General features: G+C 40.6%; 2 protein-coding genes and 1 non-coding gene across 3 annotated transcripts; 2 read left to right on the top strand and 1 right to left on the bottom strand.

The window, feature by feature from the left end:
- Positions 1 to 3,848: 3,848 nt before the first annotated feature.
- Positions 3,849 to 3,954, bottom strand: LOC127266412 (small nucleolar RNA R71). Its single transcript, XR_007842135.1, has one exon. It is a non-coding gene; the product is annotated as a small nucleolar RNA R71 (small nucleolar RNA).
- A 708-nt stretch (positions 3,955 to 4,662) lies between these two features.
- On the top strand, positions 4,663 to 6,806 carry LOC127266358 (uncharacterized). The gene is made up of 3 exons (XM_051296575.1): positions 4,663 to 4,916; positions 5,052 to 5,178; positions 5,679 to 6,806. The coding sequence occupies exons 1-3, from the start codon at positions 4,663 to 4,665 to the stop codon at positions 6,804 to 6,806; spliced, it is 1,509 nt and encodes a 502-aa protein (XP_051152532.1).
- A 1,450-nt stretch (positions 6,807 to 8,256) lies between these two features.
- Positions 8,257 to 8,751, top strand: LOC127266357 (uncharacterized). Its single transcript, XM_051296573.1, has one exon. The coding sequence runs from the start codon at positions 8,257 to 8,259 to the stop codon at positions 8,749 to 8,751; it is 495 nt and encodes a 164-aa protein (XP_051152530.1).
- The last annotated feature ends 17,470 nt before the right edge of the window (positions 8,752 to 26,221 follow it).

Genomic DNA, 26,221 nt, shown 5'->3' with positions numbered 1-26,221 from the left:
TTTGCTACAATATATGTCTGTAGCAAAAACTACAGTACAAAAGGGATGATTTTGTCAGAAAATTTTTTGTAGCGAAATATCTCCATAACAAAAAATGTGGAACAAAAAGTAGACCTCATGTTAGAGATCTTTTTCTTACGAATATGTTCGTAACAAAAAATGTGGTACTATGAAACTTCTTTTGTTCCGAAAAATATTTGTAACAAAAAATATGGTACAAAAAGCTTATCTAGGTCAAATAAAGTTTTTATCGAGAAACAAGAAGTACACTTGACTTCTTTTGTTATGGACCCAATCGCGTGACAAATAACTAAAAGAAGGATTTTACCATAAATAATCTGAAAACTTAACAAATCCTACAAAATGACGTCAATTCAACGACGTTACTAGACATACCAAAAGTAGAAACATAACCGTCAATAGTACTTTGAAACATCCTCAACTATAACGGTGCCTTAGACCATCATAACAATTAATTATTATACGACCCTCAAATTAAAAATATAATACATAAAAGATCAATCCATCACCAACAAATAGTACTATCTTTAAAACGAGTTAAGAACGACTTCTTCGGACGACCAAGCTTATCCATTGCAGAATCACAAAGACAAGAAACCAAGGGAGGCAAACTATCTACAATAAAAAACCAAGATAAATAAGAAATTATTACTACAATTGAAATTATTTAGCTCCCAATAGAATAAAACTAATAAAAGAAATGCATACATCCTTGTATGTCAAAGTCATTTCACTAACTAATTACACAAACAATTGACAATGACGGAGATATGATTAACCAAACTATTGCACAAGATATTACAACTAATAATGCAGTAATATATAACCAAACTAAACAACACAGCCTAATGCTTAAAGAGACTAAGCTAAAAGTTACAACAATCATATAGGATTTAGACAAAACTAAGTTTTCAGAAATTAGATTAAGTTGCAGGGGATTTGATGACTCCAAATATGAACATATTCCTCGCTTGACAAAACTACGTATTACTTGAATTTCTGTATAAAAACTATAACAATAACTGATTTATGGCATACTTTATTGATCTATCTCGCTTGGCATGATCCAGAGTTGGTTTGTTGAGATTATTAACAATTTTTGCGCTTTTTAAGCGGTGTTTTAGATCTTGAAAGCTAAGGCAAATGAAACAAGCGATAGTTATCTCCGCTCACAAGCGACTCCATCGCCCAGAAAAGCTAAGGCAAGAGAGTCAAGCGGCAACTTTCACTGCTCGCAAGCGGCAGCCTCTACCGCTCGCAAGCGACAGTCACCAGCGCTCAGGCCAGTGACCAGACACCCACCACAGCGAAGCGACGGCAACTCAGTTCAAATATTGCCTAAGTGTCCAAACTACAGTGGTACAACAATTTCACTACCAGCCAGCACAAGCAAGCCCGCTTAACTGCGCTGATGCCCTCCACTCATCCGGAAAGCGAGGAAGATCTGCGCTCTTACAAGCCCACGCAAGCTAAGCACCCTGGGAGTTATGGCTAGCAACTGCTTCAACAGAGTAACCGTCACCAACTGCGTAACTGCCTAGCGGTTTAAACCACTTTGTAACTGCTTGCAACCGCTACTTCCACTTGCTATAAATAGGGCCAGATATCTGTATGTAAATATATACTTCGAGAGGAGTATACTAGCAATTACTTTTCGTGCATTCTAGTTGTCTTCCTGTTTCCCAAGAGCTCCAACCCTGTAAGGGAGTTCTCCACAGGAATGGCCAAGGGAGTTGAGATTCCTCTTCTCCCTTGGCCACCACTTTACTACTTACTTAGTTTAGTTTATCGCTTTAATTACAATTTTTGTAAAATTAGAATTTCCAGTTTTGATAGTAAGTAATGAAATATCATTCATTCTTCATTATCACTTCTTTCACACTTTTCGCACTTATATAAACCCTAATTGTAAAGAATTTCACTTTGCTGGTTTAGAGCACAAAACGATTGACTATCCGAGCCTTGTCTTTTGTCACAAACATATTCAAGGTAGTTCAATGTAGTTAAGTACATGGGAGGCTTGTCAACCTGCTTAACTATTGGTTTGAATTCAATTTTGATTAAAAAAAGGTAACGGAAGGGTAAAGCCACTAATGAGGCAGAATTTAGGATAATTAATGGGGCATAGGCTTACAGAAACTCCTAGTGACAGTAGGGTTTCTTTCTTATAATGTTCTGATTCTGAGTGTCATTGAAGTCTTGTTGTAAATCCCTTAAAGTAAAATACCAGCAATAAAAATTCTCTATAATTTGGTTTATATATTTACATTATCTCCTCCTCCCGCTTCCGTTCAATACATATATGTCCGCTTAAACACCAGCACCGCTCGCTCATCTCATCCAGAAAAATCTAGCCATTAAGTAACGCACAGTTCAGACACAAAACCTCTCCTTCACCCCTTACCGCTCAATCTATATACATATACGTCGTGCCACCCACTCACGTCCCTCTTGTTCATCCATCATTGGCACCCTGCCGCTCGCCTCCGCTCCGCTCACTACCGCTCACTCTCTACCGCTTTCCTTTCCAGCTTTCAGTATATTAAGATTTAGACCCGCTGCAAACCGAGTCCCTTTTACTGCATTTCCGCCACTTTCATGAGATCTGTACTCGATTTAAATTTGTGACTTAAGATCCCTGTGTTCGACCTGGAAACTCACCAGTCAAAGAGTATAAATAATTATGATAAAAATTCAGGGTCTACAACCATAAATTTTTACTATATCTAATCGCTTTCTATAATCCACTACATCTCAATCTTCGAGTGAAAATTCCTTGTATTTGACTATACACAAAATGCTTTATCATAATTTGGCGCCATTGTCGGGAATTTTAAACTCATAAAATTTAATCTTGTTAAGATCTTCTGAAGCGCCATAAATTACCTTAAAATTCTGTAATTTTTGTTTTCTGTTCCGTATTTTTTTTTACTAACAGTGGCTCTAACTTTTTATCTTGGTGTGGCTATCTTTATATAGGGGTCCAAAGCGTCTCCAGCGTTCTACGAGTCCGACTCTTTCTGCTCTGTCATAGAGACATATGTTCAGAGAATTGACTAGAGAAAGGATTATGGTGAATCAAGGAAATGCCACCGCTCCCTCTACTGTCGTCCCAGCTTTCCAGACTGTCGCTGGGACTTCTTTGAATTCGGCCACATCAGCATCATCACAGAAGGTGCCGCTCCACATCCCCACTGTAGTTCCGACCTTTGTCCCCCACGCGCTGACACCGACCGAGGGACATCTTATGAGAGCGCTCGGTAGCATTCAAAATGGGATGGCTGGACTACAAGCGCATCTCGCTCAGGTGGAGAAGGCTCAAGTTGCTCAAGGGGCATTCATCGCTTCTCAAGCGGCTAAAGCCACCAACGCCGCTGCGAAACCCGCCATCATCACTCCTCCCCCACCTACTGTTGAGCCTAACCAGAGGCATGAGGGACAAAGGGCTGCTAATCGCCCGCTTGCTGAAGTCCCCATAGACGTTCACTATCAGTCCCTCCTGGATAATACACTGATTACAAGTTCTGCACCCAGAGGCTCTGGCCATTATGAGGTGAAGCCAGCACTCGTCAGCTTGGCAAGCCAGAGCCAATTCCATGGGCTGCTCAATGAAAGTCCATACGAGCATTTGCAGAACTTCAATAGGATTGTTGCCACCTCCAAATCACACGGCATCATGGAGGACGCTGCGAATTTAATATTGTTTTCTTCTCCTTTAAGAGGAGAAACTAAGAAATTGTTCGATAATCTCTATCTTATTCCTGCCACTTTTAAGGAAGCAGCGCAGGCCTTCGTGAGTTAATATCATCCTGTATCAAAGACCATTCATCAGAGAAATGAAATTTTAAGTTTTAAGATGGTGAGTGACGAGACCCTTTCTAAAGCTTGGAGCTGCTACAAGGAATTGCTCCGCAACTGCCCTCATCATGAGATCCCTGACTTCATGGAGCTGCAGATTTTCTACTTAGGAATCACTTCTGAACTAAGGATGTCCTTTGATGCAGCGACAGGAAGCTCGCTGATGGGGCGGTGTGCCTCAGAAGCGAGGGCTTTGATAGAAAGAATGGCGGCCAATCAGACTACTTGGCCAGAGACCAACAGGCCAGAGCCATCGAGGTGTCTATACCAGGTCCTTGCTTTAGTTTCGCACAAGGCACGGATTGATAGTTTTTCAGTTCAAGTTAAAGAGCTATCTAAGCTCGTGACCGGCATAACAAAGGCAAACATGCAATAAATGAGGCCACGGTCACTAAAGAGTGCGCCTATATGGACCAATCAAGCCCGCAGGTTGCTGAAAGCTCATCTGAGCAGACTCAGAACCCAGCGGAGGTCTTTTATTTGGCTAACAGAAATGCTCTTCAGTTCCAGCAATATCATAAAGGACATAGTCAAGGCGCCGCTGGACCGCATCCCCAGCAACAATTTCAACAGCCGCAACAGTTCGCTACGCATCAATATCATCAAGGGGGATTCTATCAACAACAACAACAGTACTTTCAGACCCCCCACTTTCCACAGCAGGCACTTGTTTTCGCCCAACCTCCCACAGCGGCTCAACAACCGTTGAGTTTGGAGGAACTTTGGAGGAACACCGAGCACGCAAATAAGGAGTTCAAATGAAATACGTCTACCTCGATCAAGATGTTTGAAATTCAGCTCAGGCAGATAGCTGAAGCTATGAAGTTGAAGCTGAAGGGAACGTTGCCTGGGACAGTCGAGACTGTCCTGAATCAAGCGAAGACCATTGAGACAAGGAGTGGAAAGCGAACACAATCGCCACCGCTGCCAGACAGAGGTACTAATCATTCTTCTACTTCATTTTTTGCTAATTTTCCTGTACATGATAATGTTATACATATTCCAACTGAGGAAGAAGGTCCCTCCCAGCCGCGAGCGTTACCAACCGCTGGGGTACCTGAACAAAAGAAAAAGGGTCCCGCTCAGCCTGTGGCTAGGGCTCCCTTTCCTACCAGACTTGGGAAGAAGGAAAATTCCAAGGAATTTGATTAGTTTGTGCATACTTTCTGTAGTCTTAAAGTTACTATACCGTTTGCTGATGCTTTGTCACATATGCCGCATAACGCTAAGTTCATAAAAGATATAATCAATCGGAAGCATGCATTTCCTGATGAAGCGGCAGCAGTGCAACTGGAGAGTGTGTGCAGCGCCGTATTTAAGGAAGACCTCCCAAATAAATTAAGTGATTCGGGGAATTTTATCATTATTTGTACTATTGGAAATTTAGAGCCGATTAGGGCATTATGTGATTTAGGAGCAAGTATCAATCTTACGCCTTTTTCGCTTTTCTCCAAATTAGGGCATTATGAATTAAAAGCATGCAGAACTGTAATTGAACTTGCAAACAAATCAATAAGACTTCCAAAAGGAATTATTTGTGATGTACTAACGCAAGTAAACAAATTTATTTTCCCTGCAGATTTCATAATAATGGAAATGAGCGAAGATCGCGAAATTCCAATCATTTTGGGGAGACCTTTCGTACCACAGCTCAAGAAACTATTAACGTCGCCCAAGGCGAAATCACACTGAGCTTAGGTGGAGATAGAGTCACATTTTCCATGAACAAAGTAATGCGCTAACCTCAAGAAGAAAATTGTGATTTTATCGATGAGTTAAATGAATTATCAACTTTTTAGATCTATATGACACTTGAAACTCTGGAAGAAATTTCAGATAATGGATCGCTCAAGCTGGACGGTGTTATGGATTCTAGTGGGGCAAGCGATACAAGAACAACTCCCCCTGAATCTATTGAGAAAGAGAAGAAAGAACCAGCGAGCGATGCCTACATCAAAGATGAGTTGAAGTTACCTGAGCCCCTCAAATACATATACCTTGGCCTGAAGGAAACTTATCTGCTGATAATCTCCGCCTCACTACTGCCGGACCAGGAGGCTCAACTCGTTTCACTTCTCAAAAGAAGAAAAGCAGCGTTTGCATGGAAGATCACTGACATAAATGGAATCAACCCAGCGGTGTGTATGCACTATATTAGGCTGGACGCTGATGCACGGCCATGCAGACAGCCTCAACGGCGCTTGAATGAAAACATGCAAGAGGTAGGGAAAAAGGAGGTAATCAAATTATTCGATGCAGGAATCATTCACCCTATCAGTGACAGCCAGTGGGTCAGCCCAACCCAGGTGGTCCCCAAGAAAGGAGGCTTCGTCGAGCAGACAAGAGATAAGGGGGAGGTTTTTATGACAAGACCTGTCACTGGTTGGAGGGTATACATCGATTACAGGAGGTTCAATGCTATAACAAAAAAGGACCATTTTCTTCTGCCGTTCCTTGATCAGTGCCTGAAGAAGCTCGCAGGACATGAATACTACTATTTTCTCGATGGCTACTTAGGCTACCATCAGATTCCCATCAAGCCGGAGGACTATGAGAAGACAACGTTTACTTCTCCGTATGGTATGTTCGCCTATAGGAGGATGCCGTTTGGGCTTTGCAACGCTCCAACCACCTTTCAGCTATGCATGTACCATATATTTAGTGATCTTCTGGACTCTTGCATAGAAGTTTTTATGGATGACTTTTCGGTTTATGGCAAGACGTTTTTCAGATGCCTGAATAACCTGGAAAAAGTACTTTTCCGCTGCATTGAGACTAACCTCGTGTTGAATTGGGAGAAGTGTCATTTGATGGTAAATGAAGGAATTGTTTTAGGCCATAAGATCTCAGCTGCCGCGATAGAGGTAGACATATCCAAAATTAATGTAATTGAAAATATGCCAGCACACTCGAATGGAAGGGAGTAAGAAGTTTCCTTGGACATACGGGGTTTTACCGCCACTTCATCAAGGGCTTCAGTCAAATCACACAACCGTTCACTGCACTGTTGTGCAAGGATACTCACTTTGATTGGTCAAATGAGTGGGAGGAGGATTTCCTCATTCTAAAGGAAAAGCTAGCCACCGCTCCCATGATTTCTGCACCAGTGTAGAGCGAGCCATTCGAGTTGATGACGGATGCAAGCGATTATGCCGTCGGTGTTATGCTAGGACACAAAGTGGAATCCAAGCTAAATTTTATTTACTACGCAAGTAATTCATTGAAGTCTGCTCACAAGAATTACACTACAACCGAGAATGAGCTGCTAGCTATTCTCTTCGCTTTCGAGAAATTCAGGCAATATCTCCTAGGAAGCAAGACCATTGTTCATACAGATCATGCAGTAATCAAATATTTGATGGAGAAGGAGACAAAGGACCAACTTGATCAGATGGGTGCTGTTGCTCCAAGAATTCGATATAGAGATCAAGGACAGAAAAGGAAAGGAAAATCACGTTATAGACCACCTTAGCAGATTAAGGCAAACAGAGGACATATCTCCTGGTATCAATGAACTATTCCCAGATGAGAAGTTGTTCCTAGTTCAAGCGAAGGAGCCTTGGTTTGCAGACCTGGAAAATTTCTTGATCACGGGCCAGTTCCCTGCACATACAATACAAAGGGAAAAGAAAAGATTTCTCAGATTGGCAAAGGATTATTTTTAGGATGAATCATATTTGTTTAACATCGGCTCAAATGTGATAATCCCCTGCTGTGTAGCGGAATCTGAGATCCCGCCAATTTTGAACGAATGTCATGGGTCCCATGTAGGAGGGCATTTCGCTGGCCTGCGCACAACAGCCAAAGTTTTGGAGTCAGACTTCTTTTGGCCTACCCTACAGAATGATGCTGATGTCTTTGCCAAATCTTGCGACAAGTGTCAGAGACTGGGCTCTATCTCAAAGTGGGATGAGATGCCCCAAACTGGAGTCTTGTTTGTGGATATTTTTTCATGTATAAGGGATAGATTTTATGGGCCCTTTTCCGAACTCGAATGGGAAACTATACATTCTTGTGGCAGTGGATTATGTGAGCAAGTGGGTCGAAGTGCAAGCGCTCCCAACAAATGATGCTCGATCAGTGATCCGCTTCCTAAAATATACCATATTCCCAAGGTTCGGGGTCCCAAGAACTGTCATAACCGATGAGGGCACCCATTTTGTAAATAAGGCGCTGCAAACTTGCCTTCAACAATATGGTGTTCTTCATCATCTAACTACCCCCTATCACCCACAAACAAACAGTTAGGTGGAAGTTTCAAATAGAGAAATCAAGCATATCCTCCAGACCGCAGTAAATAAAAGTCATAAGAATTGGGCAGAAAAATTGGATGATGCGCTGTGGACATATAGAACAGCCTTCAAAACTCCAATAGGAATGTTCCCATATAGACTTGTGTATGGAAAAGCTTGCCATCTACCTCTGGAACTCGAGCATCATGCGTATTGGGCTATCAAATATTTGAACTTTGATCTTCTCCCCGCGCAGGAGAAGCGCGCCGAACGGTTGCTCGATCTGGCTGAGTTCCGATACCTTGCATATGAGAGCGCAAAACTCTATAAGGAAATGATGAAATTCTATCACGACAGGAAGTTGAAGAAGAAAGAATTTACTGAGGGATCCAAGGTTCTGTTATACGATACTAGGCTTCACTTATTCCTAGGGAAATTGAGATCACGGTGGACTGGGCCATATATAGTCAGACTAGTTCTGCCAAGTGGAGCCATAAGAATCAGTAATGTAGACAACCCTAGGGAAAACGATTCCTTCCTTGTCAACGGAGCGAGACTGAAACCATATATTGAAGGGCCTATTATGCAGCGGGCCAATGCAGATATTAATCTGGTGGAGGTGCAGAAACTCGCTCAGTGATAGAATTACAAACGATATCCAGAGTGCCCTATCCCAAAGACGTCAACCTTACAATTTTCTTTACCGCTTTCGTAGTTAGAGTTTACAATTTTCTTTACCGCTTTCATAATTAGGATCTACAACTTTCTTTATTGCTTTTATAGTTAGAATTTACAGTGTTAGGCACCACTTTCTATAGAATAGTTGTTATTACTTTAATAGTTAGGATTATTGCTTTTAGAAGTAGTCTAACGCTTACCTTCTTAGGAAAAATAGTTAGAATTTTAACTTCTAACCTAAGCCTGACCCAAGCCAATCATCGCTTCACTTGCCTCCTTCTGATACATACTAGAAGAGCAGTACCGCTCACCCAGTACCGCTTTCATCATCGCTTGTGTGTCATCCATAGGTATTTAGAAGTACTGCTTTAACCGCTCACCGGCCCTGAAATCCCACCCTTATACCTTTATATTAATATACAGTGGACCAGTCACTGCTTCGCTCACCCCTCCATATAAGTGCCAGTGTCCTCTATAAATACCCCAGTTCACAGCTATTTTCCACTTTTACCATACAATAACTTCCTCATTAAGCTTCAGTAACCGTCATTTCTCCGTGCACAAATATTCAAAAATCTCGATTCTTCAGCCAATATTAGCTCAATTTAAGGTAAGATCTAGGTTAACCTTAGTCAATAACTTTGATTTCATGGTTGATTTTCTCTGATTTGATGCACAATAACGCATAATCAAATATTATTTTCACGAAAACTGTCTGTTCTTCAACTGTTGCGAAAATTTTTATATCTTCGATTTATGTGAATCTAAGTTTGTTATCTGTTAGATTTAGATATAATAATTGATATGCTTGTTTCGCATGGATCAGTTTTACAATAATCTGTATGTTTGGGCGCTGTTTTGTGATTTTCTCATTTTTTTCGCAAGGAGATACTTACTGAAGTGTTCTGTTTTGTTGTGAGGGGGAGGAGTTAGGGTTCAAATCACTGAGATTTAGGAAATTATTGCATGTATATGAATATTGTTTGCATTTTGGAACTAATGAGGCAGGATTCATAAATTTCCCAAATTAAAAAATATAAATTTGAAAAACCCTAGGTTCAGAACAAGCCAACAAAATAAATCCAAGCAAGCGAGAAGCATCATGCAAGGAGTTCGAGAGGATTGAGGAGAAAATTGAAAAGAGGATTTAACGAATCAAATCTACAGACGGGCAGAAGGTAGTAACTACAACCTCGGGGGCTGAATTTGTGGAACCAGCACTGCCAGAGGCATATTACAGAAGGAGAAGGCTACTGGATTTGACCGAGGACTGGGGGAAGCTCAGAAAACTTAAGTCTATTCCATTCAGAAAATTTATCCCAGAGTTCTCGGAGGATTACCTTAGATTTGAATACACTGAGGAAATAGAACAAAGGTATCCGGTGAGCGACTGGTGGTTAGATTATGAGGAACTAAAGGACTTCTAGTTGAAGGAGCTGAGGAAAGAATTTGCTCACCAAGAGATCAGAGAAAGAATGAAGGCCTTCAAAAGCGAGAAAACTTCAAAAAAGAACGCCGCCGATGTTGCCAAGGACATGTTGAGATCCAAGCAGTTTGACTATGTCCATTTTATGAACATTGAGGCATCGGCGGCGTATGAGAAGGCAAAAGCAATGGGGATCGTCTACGAGAGAGGATTTCACCCCGAGAAGATCTCGGGCCCGCTTGCCGACTGGCTGAGGGAGCGGGGCCTGACCTGGTTGATCCAGAACCCTAAGGACCCAATGGACGTGTCACTGGTGAGAGAATTTTAGGCAAATCTGAGCCAAACTAACAGTCTATGAAATGTATATGTTCGGGGAAGATGGGTAGACTCTTCAGCGCGGAAGATCAATTGGGTCCTAGGCTGGGAACACCACTACCCCACCCAGGAGATGGAGAGCAGGCTTAAGGCATTGGAGGACTGCATCTCACTTGAGCTGCAGATACTTTATAGGACCTTCGCCACCACCCCAGAATGTGCCAAGAGAAATCCGAAATTCGGGTCGGTGGATGAAGAGAAGAACGAATGGGTCAAGTGGTCGCCGAGCTGAATAATCATTACCACTCACACCACAGACATCCGTCATGATTTCCTCCTTGCCTTGCGCTCAATTTTGGAGGAAAAAGTTGATATTGATTTGGGCGCGATTATCGGCATAGATATTTGGGCAAGAAGAAAGGTGGAACGAACACTGGGCCACGGGACCTTGATTACAGAACTATACCAATGCGCGGGCGTTGATTTTCCCACTCCAGCCCCAGATCTACAAATGAAGCCGCTACTCCCAGCGGTCTTCCACAAATCTTGGCTGGAGTCTAAGGGGTTCACCCTCATCCCCAAACAGAAAAAGAGGAAGGTGAAAGCGGCTGTTCCTCCACCTCCACCAAAAAGAAGGATGAAAGTTGTGGGGGAGGAAATAATTTGAGAAGAAGTGGCACCCGAAGCCGATCCGGAAGAGGCTGTTGCAGGACCAGACTCAGAACTAACAATCTCCAATGAAACTCCCGCCGACGAGGAAGATGAGTCCCTCCGCTTCGCTCGGGAGATAGAGGAGGCCTATTCGGTGTAGAGAAGGCCAGGAGCGATAAGGGAGGAAAGGCCCCGGAGGCAGCTTAACACAGCCCGGCCGCGTATAATTATGACCATATATATTTTTCTTACCCACAAAGTTCAATAGAACAAATAGATTAAGAATAAGAATAAAAGAAAAGAGAAGGAAGAAGAAAAGATAGTGCAGAGAATGTGAATTAGTATAGATGATAACCAACCACGAGAATAAGTCTCAGACCTGAAATCAATCCATAGGTAAAACACAAACAATAGGCTAAATCCCACTGCAAATGATTGGAAGCCACGAACCGATGGAATCACTCCAAAGACCCGATTTGAGATTCTAAATGCGAGGAAATCACTCCCTAACACTAGAAAATTATAAAAGTGAAATTTAATTCAAGATGTAAAAAAGGTTCCAATTACAATGATAGGCAAAGACCTTATATAGAGGTCCTTGAGGAAAATAAAAGGCAACAAATAATAAAGGAAACAAACCAAAAGGAAAGTTTACTATAAGGAAATAAATAATTAGGAAAGTTTAAGATATGAAATTATATTATATGGAAACTTATAATAAAAGAAAATATATATTAAGGTAACTTATAGAAGCCTCCATAAGTGATGATTACCTTGTTAATCTTCCATGATTAGCGATTCTCTCCATAAGTGATGATTCCCTTGATATACTTCCATGATTAGTGATTCTCTCCATAAGTGATTATTCCCTTGATAATCTTCCATGATTAGCGATTCTCTCCATAAGTGATGATTCCCTTGATAATCTTCCATGATTAGCGATTCTCTTGATCTTTCAATTGGGATTCTTGCGGGTCCCATTGAAGGAGCGTCAGGTGAGGGCTAAGTGGTCTCCAAGCATCATCCTTAAATTGATTCTCCATAGGTGAGGGCTAAGTGGTCTCCAACGCAGTGACGGATTTTTGAAACTGACGAGCTCGGCTTTGAGTGATGGGTCCCACGGGCATTTGAATGCTTGAAGATTTGACGTCCTCGTCACAGCAGCTGGTGAAAAGAGGTCAAAGCGGAAAAAAGACCCCGTTCCGGAGCCTATCGAGAAGAAGCAAAGGGTGAAAGTAGCACTTAGAAAAAATCCAACACCCCCTCGGCGAGCGACAAGGTAGGAGAAGGGGAAGGATAAAGCGGTGGAAGAAGAAGCAAATGAGGATACGATCCCACTGTCCAGACTAAGGAAGGGGATCACTATTAGAGAACCCACTACTCAACCCGAAAGACCTTCACCAGCAAGGCCAACAATAGAGAGGGTGCCACCCAAACCACCGAGTCCAACTGGCAATGAACCTGCCCCCGTCAACCAGCCGGGAGCGGCGGAGCCTACTGCTGGTGGAGTTGGCAGGAACAGGAGACTGTAATCACTGAAGAAACCATCTGCGGGATCGATGTCACAGTTAAATCCTAAAAAGAACAACCCGCCGAGGTCCCCGCTACCACAACCGCTGAAGCTGCCAATGAAACCGAAAAGGTCAAGGCAGTCATAACAACTCTTCCCATTCTGCAGGTGTCTCCGCAAGTGATATAGACGATGGCAGGGATGGCAGAAGGAGAACCAATGCCATCCAGTCCCAAAACACCAGTAGAAACTGGAACACTTGAAGAAACTCTGACTCCAGCCTCAGAAAAATATGATAAAACAATCTTCGATGAGGAGGAGGATGAAGAGGAAAGGAGATTTCGGGAAAAACAAGCTCAGCTGCTCGCCGCAATGCAACAGCTACAACAAAAGCGAGAGCGCTAGCGGCAGAAGAAGAGAAAGATAAAGGTGTTGGCCAAGTTGCTAAAATATTGGAAGCCACTGACCCAAATCCAGCTATGATTCAGGAAGTACTTGGAGCAGAAGAAAGCAGAACAGCTGGAGTATGAGGCAGCGAGGCAACTTGTGTTCCTGAGGGACGTTACTCCCAAACCAGCACCCGATTCCACAAAGGAGAATGAGCCAGTGGACATCAGTTCGGCCGAGTCTGAGGGACAGTCACTATCACCCGCGGAGGCAAGCACATCAGCCTCCCGTGCTACATTTGACAGTTTAGAAAAATGACTGGACGAACTCGATGAAGCCATGCTCAGCCGAAACCTAATAATCCAAACATTGATAGATACACATGTAAGGAATTTGGCTGAGGTATTGGCCACTGGCAGGAGGGTGAGCTCCGCGCTAGAAGCGTGCGTAAAAGCGCTGGAGACTCAAGCTGCAAGCCTGGGTGCGTCTTAATTAGAGATTCTGAAGGCACTTTCGGCCATCACCCAGCAGAACGCGATCTTTATGGAACAACAGCTTGATACAGCTAAGAGTCTCCAACGGATATTTTTTGATATTTTGCAGCGGGAACAACAGCTTGATACAGCAGTCCCTTCATTTCGTAACGAAAACTTTTTGATATTTTTTATAAAATTTATTTGCTTTCAAGAGTGATTCTTGTTTGCTTGATTATTCAAGATTGTGCGATGCAATCCTCGGTAGTCTTTTAAAATTGGATTGTTTTCGAGTGATTTGAGACAATTCGCCGCTTCTCAATTGGTGTTAGACCGCTTGTTGCGTCAACTCCATTCCTTGATTGGTTTAGAGATTTTGTGTTGTGTGCTGTCTAATTCTCACGTGATGCTCATCCGACCAACCATGTGGATCGAGAATCTAGATTATTATTCTTTATTCCTTGTTTGGTTTAGAGATTTTGTGTTGCGTGTTGCTTATTTTTCACATGGTGCCTATCCGAATAATCTTGTCAATCGAAAAACCAAAGTATCTTTTTATCCATATTCTTTCATCTATATTATTCCACCAAATTATGCATATTTTTATTTCTGTATTTCTTATAGTTTGGGAGTTTTCAAATCTTTCGGTTACATTTGCATCATCTGGCATCAGAGCTAGTTGATACAATTTCATGGTTGATATCACGGGTCTAATTTTAAAAAAAAAATCCCAAAAAAAGGAGAAAAAAACAAAAAAAAACTAAAGAAAAAAAATCCCAAAAAAAAAAGAGAAAAAAAAGTTAATACAAAAAAAAAGCTGAAAAAATTGGAAAAAAAATTAAGAGAAGTCGAAAACTGGTTGAGAATATTTTGTTTCCTTTTCTAATTATATAATATTAATATATTTTTATATATTATTATATGTTTTACCTTCTTTCCATATTTTTTTTTTCTTAATTTTCCTTGTTTAATATTTCCATATTCATTCTTATATTTTTCCACTTCTTTTCATATTTTTCTCCTAATTTCTTTTTCTAGTATCTCCTTATTCATTCTTCCCATATCTTTGTGTTTAGAGTTAATGCGCACATGTGCTATGTATCGATTAATGGCTTCGAATAGAGAATCTTCTCTAAAACTTTCTGAGATTGAGAGTAGGCAAGAATATTAGCAAGAACACCTGTGTTGAGTGATACACGAATTGAGAGAAAAAAGAGTGATTTTGTAGAGAGTGCATTACATCCTAGAGAGATTATTATCTGAGAGGAGAAAACTAAGTGAGGTCATCCTTATTTTTTTCTAATGTGCTATATATATATATATATATCTTTATGTATAATCATGTCATGAGGCAATGGAAGACAACAAATTCTCATAGAATCAAGACTCATCTATGATGTCGTTGATACTGCGGTAACAAGAAAGAGCAATGAAAAATTTTCCGGACTAAACCAAAAGTTGGATTGTCTAACTGTTACAACACAATCTAGGCCCACGGTTGGCCCACCAGAAGTTCTTAGTCCTCGACGTCACACCCCAAAGTCGAAAAGACGAATATCTCATGAAAGATGTCTACCTAAATTTGATGACAAGTGGAGAAAAACCAAATGTAGACCCCAAGCGCATGAGCCATTACAATGCATCTCTAGTTTCAATGGTTGTTTTGACCACCCCGACACATTCCTCGATTGAGAGCGTAAGATAGAGCTTTTATTCGATTGTTATGGATACAATGACGAACAAAAGGTACGAGTTGTTGTACATCAGTTTACTAATTATTCTTTGAGTTGGTGGGATCAAATCTGTAGCAAGAGAAAGAAGAAGGAAAAAAAATCCATAACTACTTGGGAGACATTAAAAGAGCGATGAGTAAAAGATTTATACCATCTTGGTATGAACAAGAGCTTTACCAATACGCACAAGAACTCCGTAAAAAGAATGTGAATAAGGGAGTTGATTTGGATTGCTATATTCACAACCACAAACACAAGACGATGAGCAATATAGTTCCCGTGGAAGCATGCAACTTCTTACTTAGGCTACTGGTGCAGTTTGATGAGGTTTCTGTTCATGATGGTGAGATGACCACATTCACTTTAATGTCCGAAGACGAGAAAATGGTACAAAAACCACCAAGTCATGTCCGCGAGTTTAATAAAATACAAGAGGGTGAATCGAATAAGAGAAAAGACAGTCAAACACGAGAGAAATGTGAGACAAAAAGGAGTGAGGGAAGTGAGTTGAGTGTTAGCGAATTGAGTGCAAATATTGGGGAGGATTCACCCACTTTAAACTATTGTAGATCCGTACGGGGGGAATAAATCGATAGGCACAACATTTATATGTATAAGTCTTATTTCCTACCACTTCAATATTTTAAATTTAACCTATTACCCGAGTTTTGTGTTGTTTTTCAGAAACTTTTTTTTGCCTCTATTGATGATCTACCTAAATGATTGAGACCATTGTGAAGAATTGAGCATCCAATTAATTTCATCCCCTGAGTTCGACTACCAAATCAACCAACATATAAGGATAACCCCAAGGAGATGAAAGGAATCCAATTCCAAGTTCCCAATTTTTTTTTAGATCCATCCTTACGCACATTGCCGCACCTTTGATATTGTGATACAAAAGGATGAAAACTTTATTTGGGGGAATGCATTTGAGTATTTTGATTATTCATACACACCTGCACCTATTCTTAAAGTTTCTAATTTTTATTTAACATTTGACAAAAAATTTATAAATTTTTTTATAGCAAAGGTTGCGCCCAAAGTGGGCTTCCTACGTACCCGAACGAGATCAAGCCATGCGTAGTTCTGCTGATATAAGCTATACAATCCAAGACAAGCAAGCAGACCAGACAAGCCTAGGTAGTGTAAGTATCAAAAGCCAAAGGCAACAAGCCTAAGACATCAACACCAACCAACACTAAGCCTATCAAGTCTAAGCATAAGTGTCCCAAAGACAAGTAAGAAGGGTGAAGCCTATTACCTGAAACGGAAATTCAAAAGACCTTCTGCATCCATTTGAATGAGGCATCTGATCAATGAAGGGATATCTGTCGGGAGAAGTGTCCGTACAATTGGTAGAGAAACCACTAAAGTCGCTAAGGCATCCACGACACGGTTCCCCTCTTTATATATATGAGATATCCGCCAAGTCGAATCCCTAAGCAGCAGTAGTATACACATAAGGCATCGCTGGATAGTCCATTGGCACGTCCCGGAGAAGATCAGAGAGATGCATCTTGTCGAATCTGTCTCAATCCATAGTGGCATTAGTCCTCGAACAATCACTATCTCAACTTCAGTTTGTATTGCAGTCAGCTTTGCCAAAGTGTTTGTTGCCTGCAAAATCAGAGTCTGAAACACAATGATTACTACTCCTGCCGAATCTCAGATAATACCTGTCGCAGCTGCCGCTCCGGGATTTCCTATAAATAGGAACCTCCATAGCACGTTGAACGAGCGACTCCGGAGGATACGCTTGTAATCTCCCAACATCCCACGAGTCACCAGTCCACATATCCCAAACTAATATCAGCGGCGGTAGTCTATCCTTTCGGAAGCCTGAAAGGGGCTCTTCCCTGAACCATCTATCATCCCAAAAATAACTTTCCCTCGGCCTAACGTCCAATAGATCTATGAATTCACCTCATACTTAACACGGGACAAGCGCTTCCATACTGGACTATCATAGCTCCGACAAGGAGCACTACCCGAAAAAGAACCACGAAAGTACTTGTGCCGCATCGCCCGTGCCCATAATGAGGAACCTTTATGAAGCTTCCACCAAAGCTTCATGGAGATATGTTGTTACGGGGTTGAATGCCAAGTGACTGTTTCGACGAGCAAATAAATAAAGTTGCCTTGAATTCTCCAACATACGAGAAAGATGTGTATGTGATCATTCGAGCCCAAATGGTTTGGCAACATTACTTACGTGTTAAGAAAAGTTTTATGTACATTGATCACGACTCCCTTAAGCACACTAAGAGTCAATCTCAATTGTACAAGAGGCATACTCGTCAGATTACATTCATTAGAATATTTTCTTATATAATTAAGTTCAAGAAAGGGATAGAGAATATAGTTGTTGATGTTTTGTCTAAGCCTACATATCCACATGCTATCTTGATATCACGATTGATAGGTTCTATATTTATGAAAGACTTAAATGAGAATAATTTAGACTTTGTTGAATCTTTCTCAAGATGTCAAAAATCTAGGTTTAATAAGAACCTTTTTCTTTATGGATTTTTGTGTGAGTTGTATATAATAGAGATCATGCCTAAAGGATTGTTTGGACCTATGATTACTAATAAATCCCATGAAGATGGACTTATGAGACACTTTGGTGTCACCAAAACTTATAAATTATTTCAGAAAAAATTCTATTGGCCAGCTGTAATGCCCCGATTTTGGAATGTATAAAATAATATTATTATATCAAATAAATATTTTTATAATATTTTGGGATCAAGAAATTAATATTTTGGAATAAATTTTATTCCTATTTTGTATATTGATTATAATTATAGAGACTGTTAAACGGATAAATATCAATAAAGATAAAAATAAAATATAATATATATAATAATATAATAATAATATTGAAAGTGATGATAATGAAGTTTAATAATAATAATAATATAATAATAATATTGAAAGTGATGATAATGAAGTTTAATAATAATAATAATAATAATAATAATAATAATAATATAATATAATATAATATATATGTATATATATACAAATCAAGCAAACCCATGTGAAGAAAAGAAAGGCAGAAGCAGACCTCCGCAGGACGAAGAAGAAGAGAAAGAAAGAAAAAAAAGAAAGAAATAGTTTTAGCCGTCCGATTTCGATTCTGACTTTGATATTGTATTCCTTGTTTTGCGTACAATATAATTATGGATTTTAATATGAATTTAGATATTCAAGATATTAAATTAGAAATTCTTTAAAAATTTATAATTGGCTATTTGGCTATTTAATCGACGAATTTCTTTAGCTAATAGCCTATTCGTAGTCCTAGCATTATATTCTAAGAATTTCGTATTGATCCGAGCCGAATTGAACATGACAGTGTACTGCATCTGTCTGTTTATTCATATATTTAAGTATTTTTATTTAATAATCAGGCGATATAAATATTATGAGGTATAAGAGTTTTATATCTAGAATATCGTAGTCCACTAAATATAAAAGTTTGAAACCCAACGAGCTAATTATAGAAATTAGCTTTTGAATAAGCAGGTAGCTCCTATGAATAAGCATATAGCTCAGCTGATTTGAGTAAATAATGAGACAGGTGTACGTTGGAGAAGATTTCGGTAAGATTGCAAAAGCTAGGGAGTGTCGATAAGCGGTAAGCAATAAGGAATTAAATGTAATTTTAAGAGATTAGATATGCATGTTGCATGCGATTCTAATTAATATGTTAATATGATATTACGTGAATCATTTTGTCAGTGCATGTACATATTTATATATATGTGTGTGTGCGTATGCATGTGGGAGACTTCACGGTTAATGATATTTGATATATGTATTTGATCGCGTGGGTGAATTTATGAAAAGGAGGATAGGTGAGCTGTCTCACCAGCCCTTTTCAAGAAATTCACTTATTTGACATGCTGCACACATATTGCACGGTTTATCAGATATGATATATGGATTTATCGTCTAGTCGCCGTGTGCGGTAGTGCTAGGCGAGGACAGCATCTGGGGTTAGGATATTCGACCCCGATGTACTGTAACACTTTGGCGATAGTGGACGATAGTAATCGGACAACTGGGTGACTTAGTCGCACAGTCATTCAGGGATTAGACCCATTGTAGTTGAGACTTATTTGGTCTAATCATTCGTGTTCGGTGTTGTTCCACTCATTGGGCTGGCCACTGGTGAGGTTTGCCGGTAGTTTAGGATTATATGCCAAACTCCAAACTTGATCACGTTAGGGCATGCGAGGAGGAGTTGAGTTTCCGGGTTTCCCTTGGGTGATTCCGGGTTGCACGGAATCTACTACATTACACGGGATAGGGCTAGTGAGTGGGGTCCTATTTTCGCTATTAAAGACTATGGGGCGTCTTGTGGTTAATGGCGACAATGTTCGGCTATCCATGTATTGATTGTGGGAGTCGTATGGTGGGTATATGGGAGTGACCGGACGACCGTTATATTATTATGGGTTTATCAGGTCCTTCCTTGAGCCGAGGATTGTACGGCTATTTATTGATAATGGTTTAGTGAGCTTGTTATTACGGGACCGAGGTTATTCCGGCTGCTCACTTAGACAGATGTAATGAGCCTATGATTATGGAGCCGAGGTTATTCCGGCTGCTCACTTCGGCGGATGTATATATATATGTGGATGTGCATTGTTGTCGAGTTTGATATCTTTGTTGCATCATTTCACTATTGGCATAATATGACACGTATTTTATGATTGGCAGGAATTAGACTTTATTTGAAAAAGGTAGGAAATGACATATTTCACGTTAGTTCTTAAAATGGATTTAATTTTAGACTGCTTTTAAGAAAAATATTTGTTTCAGGTATGCATGGCACATCTGAGGCAGGGGACGTCTCGGGATATAAAAAGACGGGCTGAGTGACGGAACTTACATCTATTGTATTACATGTAAATTTTTAACCGGAAAAACCTCTTGTTTAGGAGCGTATTTGTAAATATTCATAAATTAGATTTTGTTGTATAATAATGCACTTTTATGGTTAATTTTAGCCTTAAGACCGTATTGGTGGGACCCGAAGTAGGAGGTGACGACCTTGTGATGCAGTGTGGCGGTAGCATTTCCAGTATGAGCCAACTGGGGGTGTTACAAGTTGGTATCAGAGCATAGGTTTGGTAGATTTTGGCTCTTTGGATTAAAAAAGTTTTGAAAGTAATAATGATATTGAATTGGTTTGGCGAGGTTTGGGTTTTGTAAGTGCATTCATGTTAATGTGGTTTATGCTTTAATGTTATACCTAGTTTAGTTGTGTTGCTGAGTTGATATTGAATCAGGGAAGTCGGGGGGCAGTATGTCGAATTCTCGAGGTGATGGTTTACGTAGGGCTATTCGAGGCCAAGAGCTAGATTCTTCATTTGATGAGTCATAATATTTCGTGATAGAGTATGTATGAATAGAGGCACCTAGTCCAGATATTTTCAAACAGCCATAAACTGCGATGATGCCTCAATAGAGGAGTTTTATTGATGTTGTGATGCAGCATAACCCGCCAACATATTCTGGTTCCGTAGAGCCTAGAGTTCTTGAGTTCTGGGTTGAGAAGATGGAAAAAATATTTCGTGTTGTTCAGGTTCCACCAGATCAACGAGCCAATATCGGGGCTTATTTCTAGGAAGGTCGAGCAAATTAGTGGTGGTTAGGTGAGGAAGCTGCGGGAGTGGACCAAGTGGATATGACTTGGGATGAGTTTAAAGCAAAATTAAAAGCTAGGTTTATACCGTCACATGTTCGAAAAGCAAAGAAGCAAGAGCTGCTGGACTTGAAGCAGGGTTCGATGTCAGTCGAGGACTATTTTGTAAAGTTCAATGAGCTGGAGATGTATGTTCCTGACTACTTTTCCTGTGAGTGAGATAAAATTGATCATTTTGTAGATGAGTTGCAGCAGAGGATTGAAGAAGCTTTAGCTGTGTTGGATATCAATTCGTTGTATGAGGCTTACGAGCGTGCTGCTCGATTCTATCAGAAGCAGGAAGTCAGGCAAAAGGACAGTGAGAAGGAAATGGGGTATCAACATCAATTTCGAGATAAAGGAAAAGCTATGGTGGAGGACGAACCAAAGAGTAAAAATAAATGGTGGCAAATGTTCAGGTCTGTTCCATCGTATAAGGGGATTTTTATTAAAGAACCGAGTCAAGAGAGGTTTCAACAATCGTGGGTTGTTTGTCGACGTTGTGGAACAAGTCATTGAGGTACCCGTTGTGATAAAGTTCCATTGACATGTTTTAAGTGCGGTGAAGTGATAAGAACCTCACATCATATGGTATCTTTAAGCTCCCCATGGTTAAGTTTTCATTTCATGAATCGTTAGACAATGGATACATTTATCCAAGTATTTCACCTTTGATGTAAGCTCCAGTTTTATTTGTGAAAAAGAAAGATGGAAGCTTGAGGTTGTGCATTCACTACCGTGGGTTGAATAAAGTAACGGTAAAGAACAAATATCCTCTTTCGAGAATTGATGATCTATTTGATCAATTGAGAAGTGCAAGTATATTCTCCAAGATTGACTTGAGGTCCGGATATTATCAACTAAGGGTTGCAGAGCATGATATTCCTAAGACAGCTTTTCGCACTAGATACGGTCATTATGAATTTACGGTTATGTCCTTTGGGTTGACCGACACCCCGGCTGCGTTTATGGAATTGATTAATCGAAATTTTCAACTATACCTCGATCAGTTTGTGGTGATAATTATCGATGATATCTTGGTATATTCTCCAGATAAAAAAACACATGAAAAACATTTGCATGTGACATTAAATACACTACATGCGAGAAAGTTATATGCCAAGTTATCCAAATGTGAGTTTTGGTTGAAAAAGGTTGCTTTCTTGGGGCATGTAGTTTCTGGTAAGGGTATCTCAGTAGATCCTTCTAAAGTTGTGGCAATTTCGGATTGGCCAAGACCTACCAATCAATCAGAAGTAAGAAGCTTTTTGGGTTTGGCAGGATATTACCGAAGATTCGTTCTTGATTTCTCGAAGGTTGCGAAGGCATTAACTAATTTACTGAAGAAGGACACAATGATTAATTTGGATCGTGAGTGTGAGTCCTCTTTCTTAGAATTGAAACATTGATTAACTTCAACACCAGTCTTGGCTTTACCAGTAGAGGGTGAGGATTTTGAAGTTTATAGTGATGCTTCGAAAAGGGGATTGGGATGCGTCTTAATGCAGAATCAAAGAGTTATTGCTTATGCGTCATGACAACTAAAACCTCACGAAGAGAATTATCCTACACATGACTTGGAGATGGCAGCAGTTGTGTTTGCTTTGAAGATTTGGAGGCACTATCTTTATGGTGCCCATTGTAGAATGTTTACTGAACATCAGAGTCTGAAAAATATCTTCACCCAAAGAGAATTAAATTTAAGACAAAGAAGATGGTTAGAATTGGTGAAGGATTATGATCTCGAAATTGTATATCATGAAGGAAAGCAAATGTTATAGCTAATGCCTTGAGTCGAAAACCAAGGCATAAGTTGGGTTCTTTGTCAGTTGCCGATGAACTATGTCAAGATTTAGCACGGATGGAAATTGAAGTACTTGGACGGAGCATGACGCGGGGATATTTGTAAATGATGCAAATTGAGCCTGAAATTTATGATCATATTGGTTGCTTTTATGCAAGCAATAAATAGTTTTGTTGTTCTTTACTGAATCTAACAAAAAGTAAATGCTTTTATTGTTTGTTGACCATCTCTCCAATAGTTTGATTAATTTATCTGCTTCAACTTTTCCAAACTTTCTCTTATTTAATTCAAATGAAAATATTAATTTTAATAAATTCTATTATATTTTCAACAATAGATATCAAAGTTATATAAGAAATCATTCACATTATGTTACGCGGCAAATTGAACACTAACATATATATATATATATACATGTATCTAAATAATGATGTCATTACATAAAGAGACATTGTGCAAATATAAATATATAATGGAAAAAACAACTAGCTAGTTAGCTAGCTAGCATGTATACATGTATGTGTATATATATATATATTTTTTCTCTACCATTTCAATTTTTTTTTTAATTTAAATTTATTTCTGTCTTTTTTTTTAAGTAAAAAAATACTATTTTTTTAATTATTTCTTTATCCAAAAATATTTTTTTTTTATTTTATCTATTTTTATGAAATCCATGTGTGATACACAATTGGATGACTAATGAAGTTGTTGATGCAAATTTTTCAACAATAAAAAAATAAAATTTGAAAATAAGAAATTATCTTCGAATTTGATATAATTAGTGCATGAGATTAGGAATCTCTAAACACTGTACGGTACATAAGTAAACTGGAAAATAAATGCTACAGACTGAAAATTAAATGATGATCCCCGAATCACTGACTTTGTTATCGTTTGAAGATGATTGAAGATCCTTTGCCAGTTGTTGACCCGAATCCTTAAATATTCCTCAGAAACAGTACCTGGAACCATCGCCCGAACGGTTATAACGCCTCCTCTCAACCATCTACTAATTCCTCTTTTGCTGACACGTGTTCTCAACCGTCTTACCAACCGCGTAACCCAACCGACCAAGCTACTGTTCTCACTCGATCTCCGCAGCATCCGACCTCCACAGTAGCCGACTTGCTCATCCAACTGCGGACCTTCCGACTTACTTATCCGACCTCAAACCAACCTACCTGCTTGTCCGACCGCGGACCTTCCGACTTGCTTATCCGACTGCGGATCAACCGACCTGCCTGTCCGACCACGGACCTTCCGACTTACTTATCCGACCGCGAACCAACTGACCTGCCTATCCGACCGCGGACCTTCCGACTTGCTTATCCGACTGGGAGCCAACTGACCGCGGACCTTCCGATTTACTTATCCGACCGCGAACCAATCGACCTGCCTGTCCGACTGCGGACCTTCCGACTTGCAGACCATCCGACTTGCGGACCATCCGACCTGTGGACTGTCCGACTCGCAGACCATCCGACTTGCGGACCATCCGACCTGTAGACTGTCCAACTCGTAGACCATCCGACTTGCCTATTTCCTTAGAAGGACGTCCGGTTCAACGGATTATTTTTAAACACCCCTTAATTAATCTAGCGGACCCAATTACAGGCCCACATCTCCTTCTAGCTTGGGCCTTTTAACCTAATTATAAAATTCATACGTAACAACTTGCCCGCTGCCATCGGACTTTCAAACGCCACTCCTCACTCGCCGTTTGGAAGTTCACAATCTATATAACAATACCTCATTTGTAGAACCACCTCTTCAACTGCACACATTCACTGCAGCACAATTTTTACCACAAAAACTCTTCACCTTCGCTGCTGGCTTTTGCTTGCTTCTGAATCTTCGCAACTCCAAAATATGGCAAATCAATACATACCTGCCTTTCCTTTTGACGGGTCCGTTCCAGAAACAACATTTGTTGCTACGAAAATGCTAACTCCTACTATTCGCCCATACTGCACCACTCCTGAAGATTCCAACCGGATGAGAGAGATCTTGGAAGCAGAAAACCCCCTTGTTGTCAATAATCCCGACTACAAAGCTATCCGTCTCCATGACAGTATCAAAACGCACCTGACGGACCCCAAAGACCCCTACCACACCTGGTACAAAAGGGTAGCGGAACGTTTTCGAGATCAATGGAAACGCCAACAAATCGACCAGGCAATACTTCTATCGACTCTCCCATGTCATTTGCATGAGAAAGTTCTTTTGGCGATGTCGGCGTTCTGGCACTCGGAGATGAGCATCTTCCTCCTTCCCACGGCCCCCATTGGCCCAACGCTCATGGATGTGGCCATGATCGCCCATCTTCTAATTGTAGGTGAAGACCCTGTGATAGGAGCCCTAGATGGACAAGAGCCCAGTGCAGACCACTTGGGCTGGTCTCTGGCTGGCGTAAAGGATTGGGGCTGGACCAAATTTTTAACCGACCAGCAAGGAGCACCCGGGACCCCTGTGACCGACCGTGAGCATGTCACCTTCCTTCTCTTTTGCCTCTGTAGGTATATCATAATTTCCCCTTCGAAATGCGTCCTTCCTTCTCATCTTGACTTGGCCATCCATATAGCCTCAGGTCGTTTCTTTGCTCTTGGTACTCTCTTCCTTGCCAATCATTTTGAAGGGCTATCCAGGGTTAGCACCCGCCTTACAGATAGTGATGGCAAAAAATTGGATACCGCCACGTGGGGCCGTTTTTGGTTCCTGGAATTGTGGTTCCGTCTCTATTTCCCCGAAGCGTTCCAACTCGGCCATCCCCCTGTGGCTCCAACACTTGACAAATCTTTGGGAATAGCCCTTAACCGGCTTTGTTTAGGTCGCAATAACCTCTAAGCATCTGATCCTATCATAACTACCATTCTAGCCGATGACCGTAGTAACTCCCGATTTTACATGTACAAAAAGTATGTCGGTTACGCGTCTGACCTGTTTTGACCATTCCCTATATCTTCACCTTTGTCCGAACCGGACCCGCTTCCTCATCCAACTTACTCATTCGCCTGGGATGCTACTCTTAAACCCAGGTCTTTATTTATTAGTAAGAAAATTGATAAGAAAGGCCGCAAAGCGTTTTATACCTTCAGTTATCAGCCTCAATTTCTGGCACGCCAGTTCGGATGCCACCAAGGTTTACCTGGCCCCATCGCCTGTCCACATCTAATAATTCAAAGTCCGGACGGGAGAATCATACCTGAATTGATTGCTCCTTACGTATCCCAACTTAATAACTACAGAACTTCCAACTCTTACATTCCCTTCCGATCTTTTCCAGACTCTGTTGAGTCCTTCCGTAAATGGTGGTTGGTCACCTGGGCCAAAGATCGCATGCTTGGCATTCTCCTACCTCAGCCTGCCTTGGTATTAGGGGCGGCTCCATTGACCAACACCCGAAGAAAAGTAATCGAGGCACCGGATCGG

This window comes from Andrographis paniculata, unplaced genomic scaffold, assembly GCF_009805555.1.
Source record: "Andrographis paniculata isolate CXL003 unplaced genomic scaffold, ASM980555v1 Contig75END, whole genome shotgun sequence".
Classification (NCBI taxonomy): Eukaryota; Viridiplantae; Streptophyta; class Magnoliopsida; order Lamiales; family Acanthaceae; genus Andrographis; species Andrographis paniculata.
The sequence above is the reverse complement of the archived record's forward strand: the minus strand, read 5'-3'. Positions and strand labels throughout refer to the sequence as shown.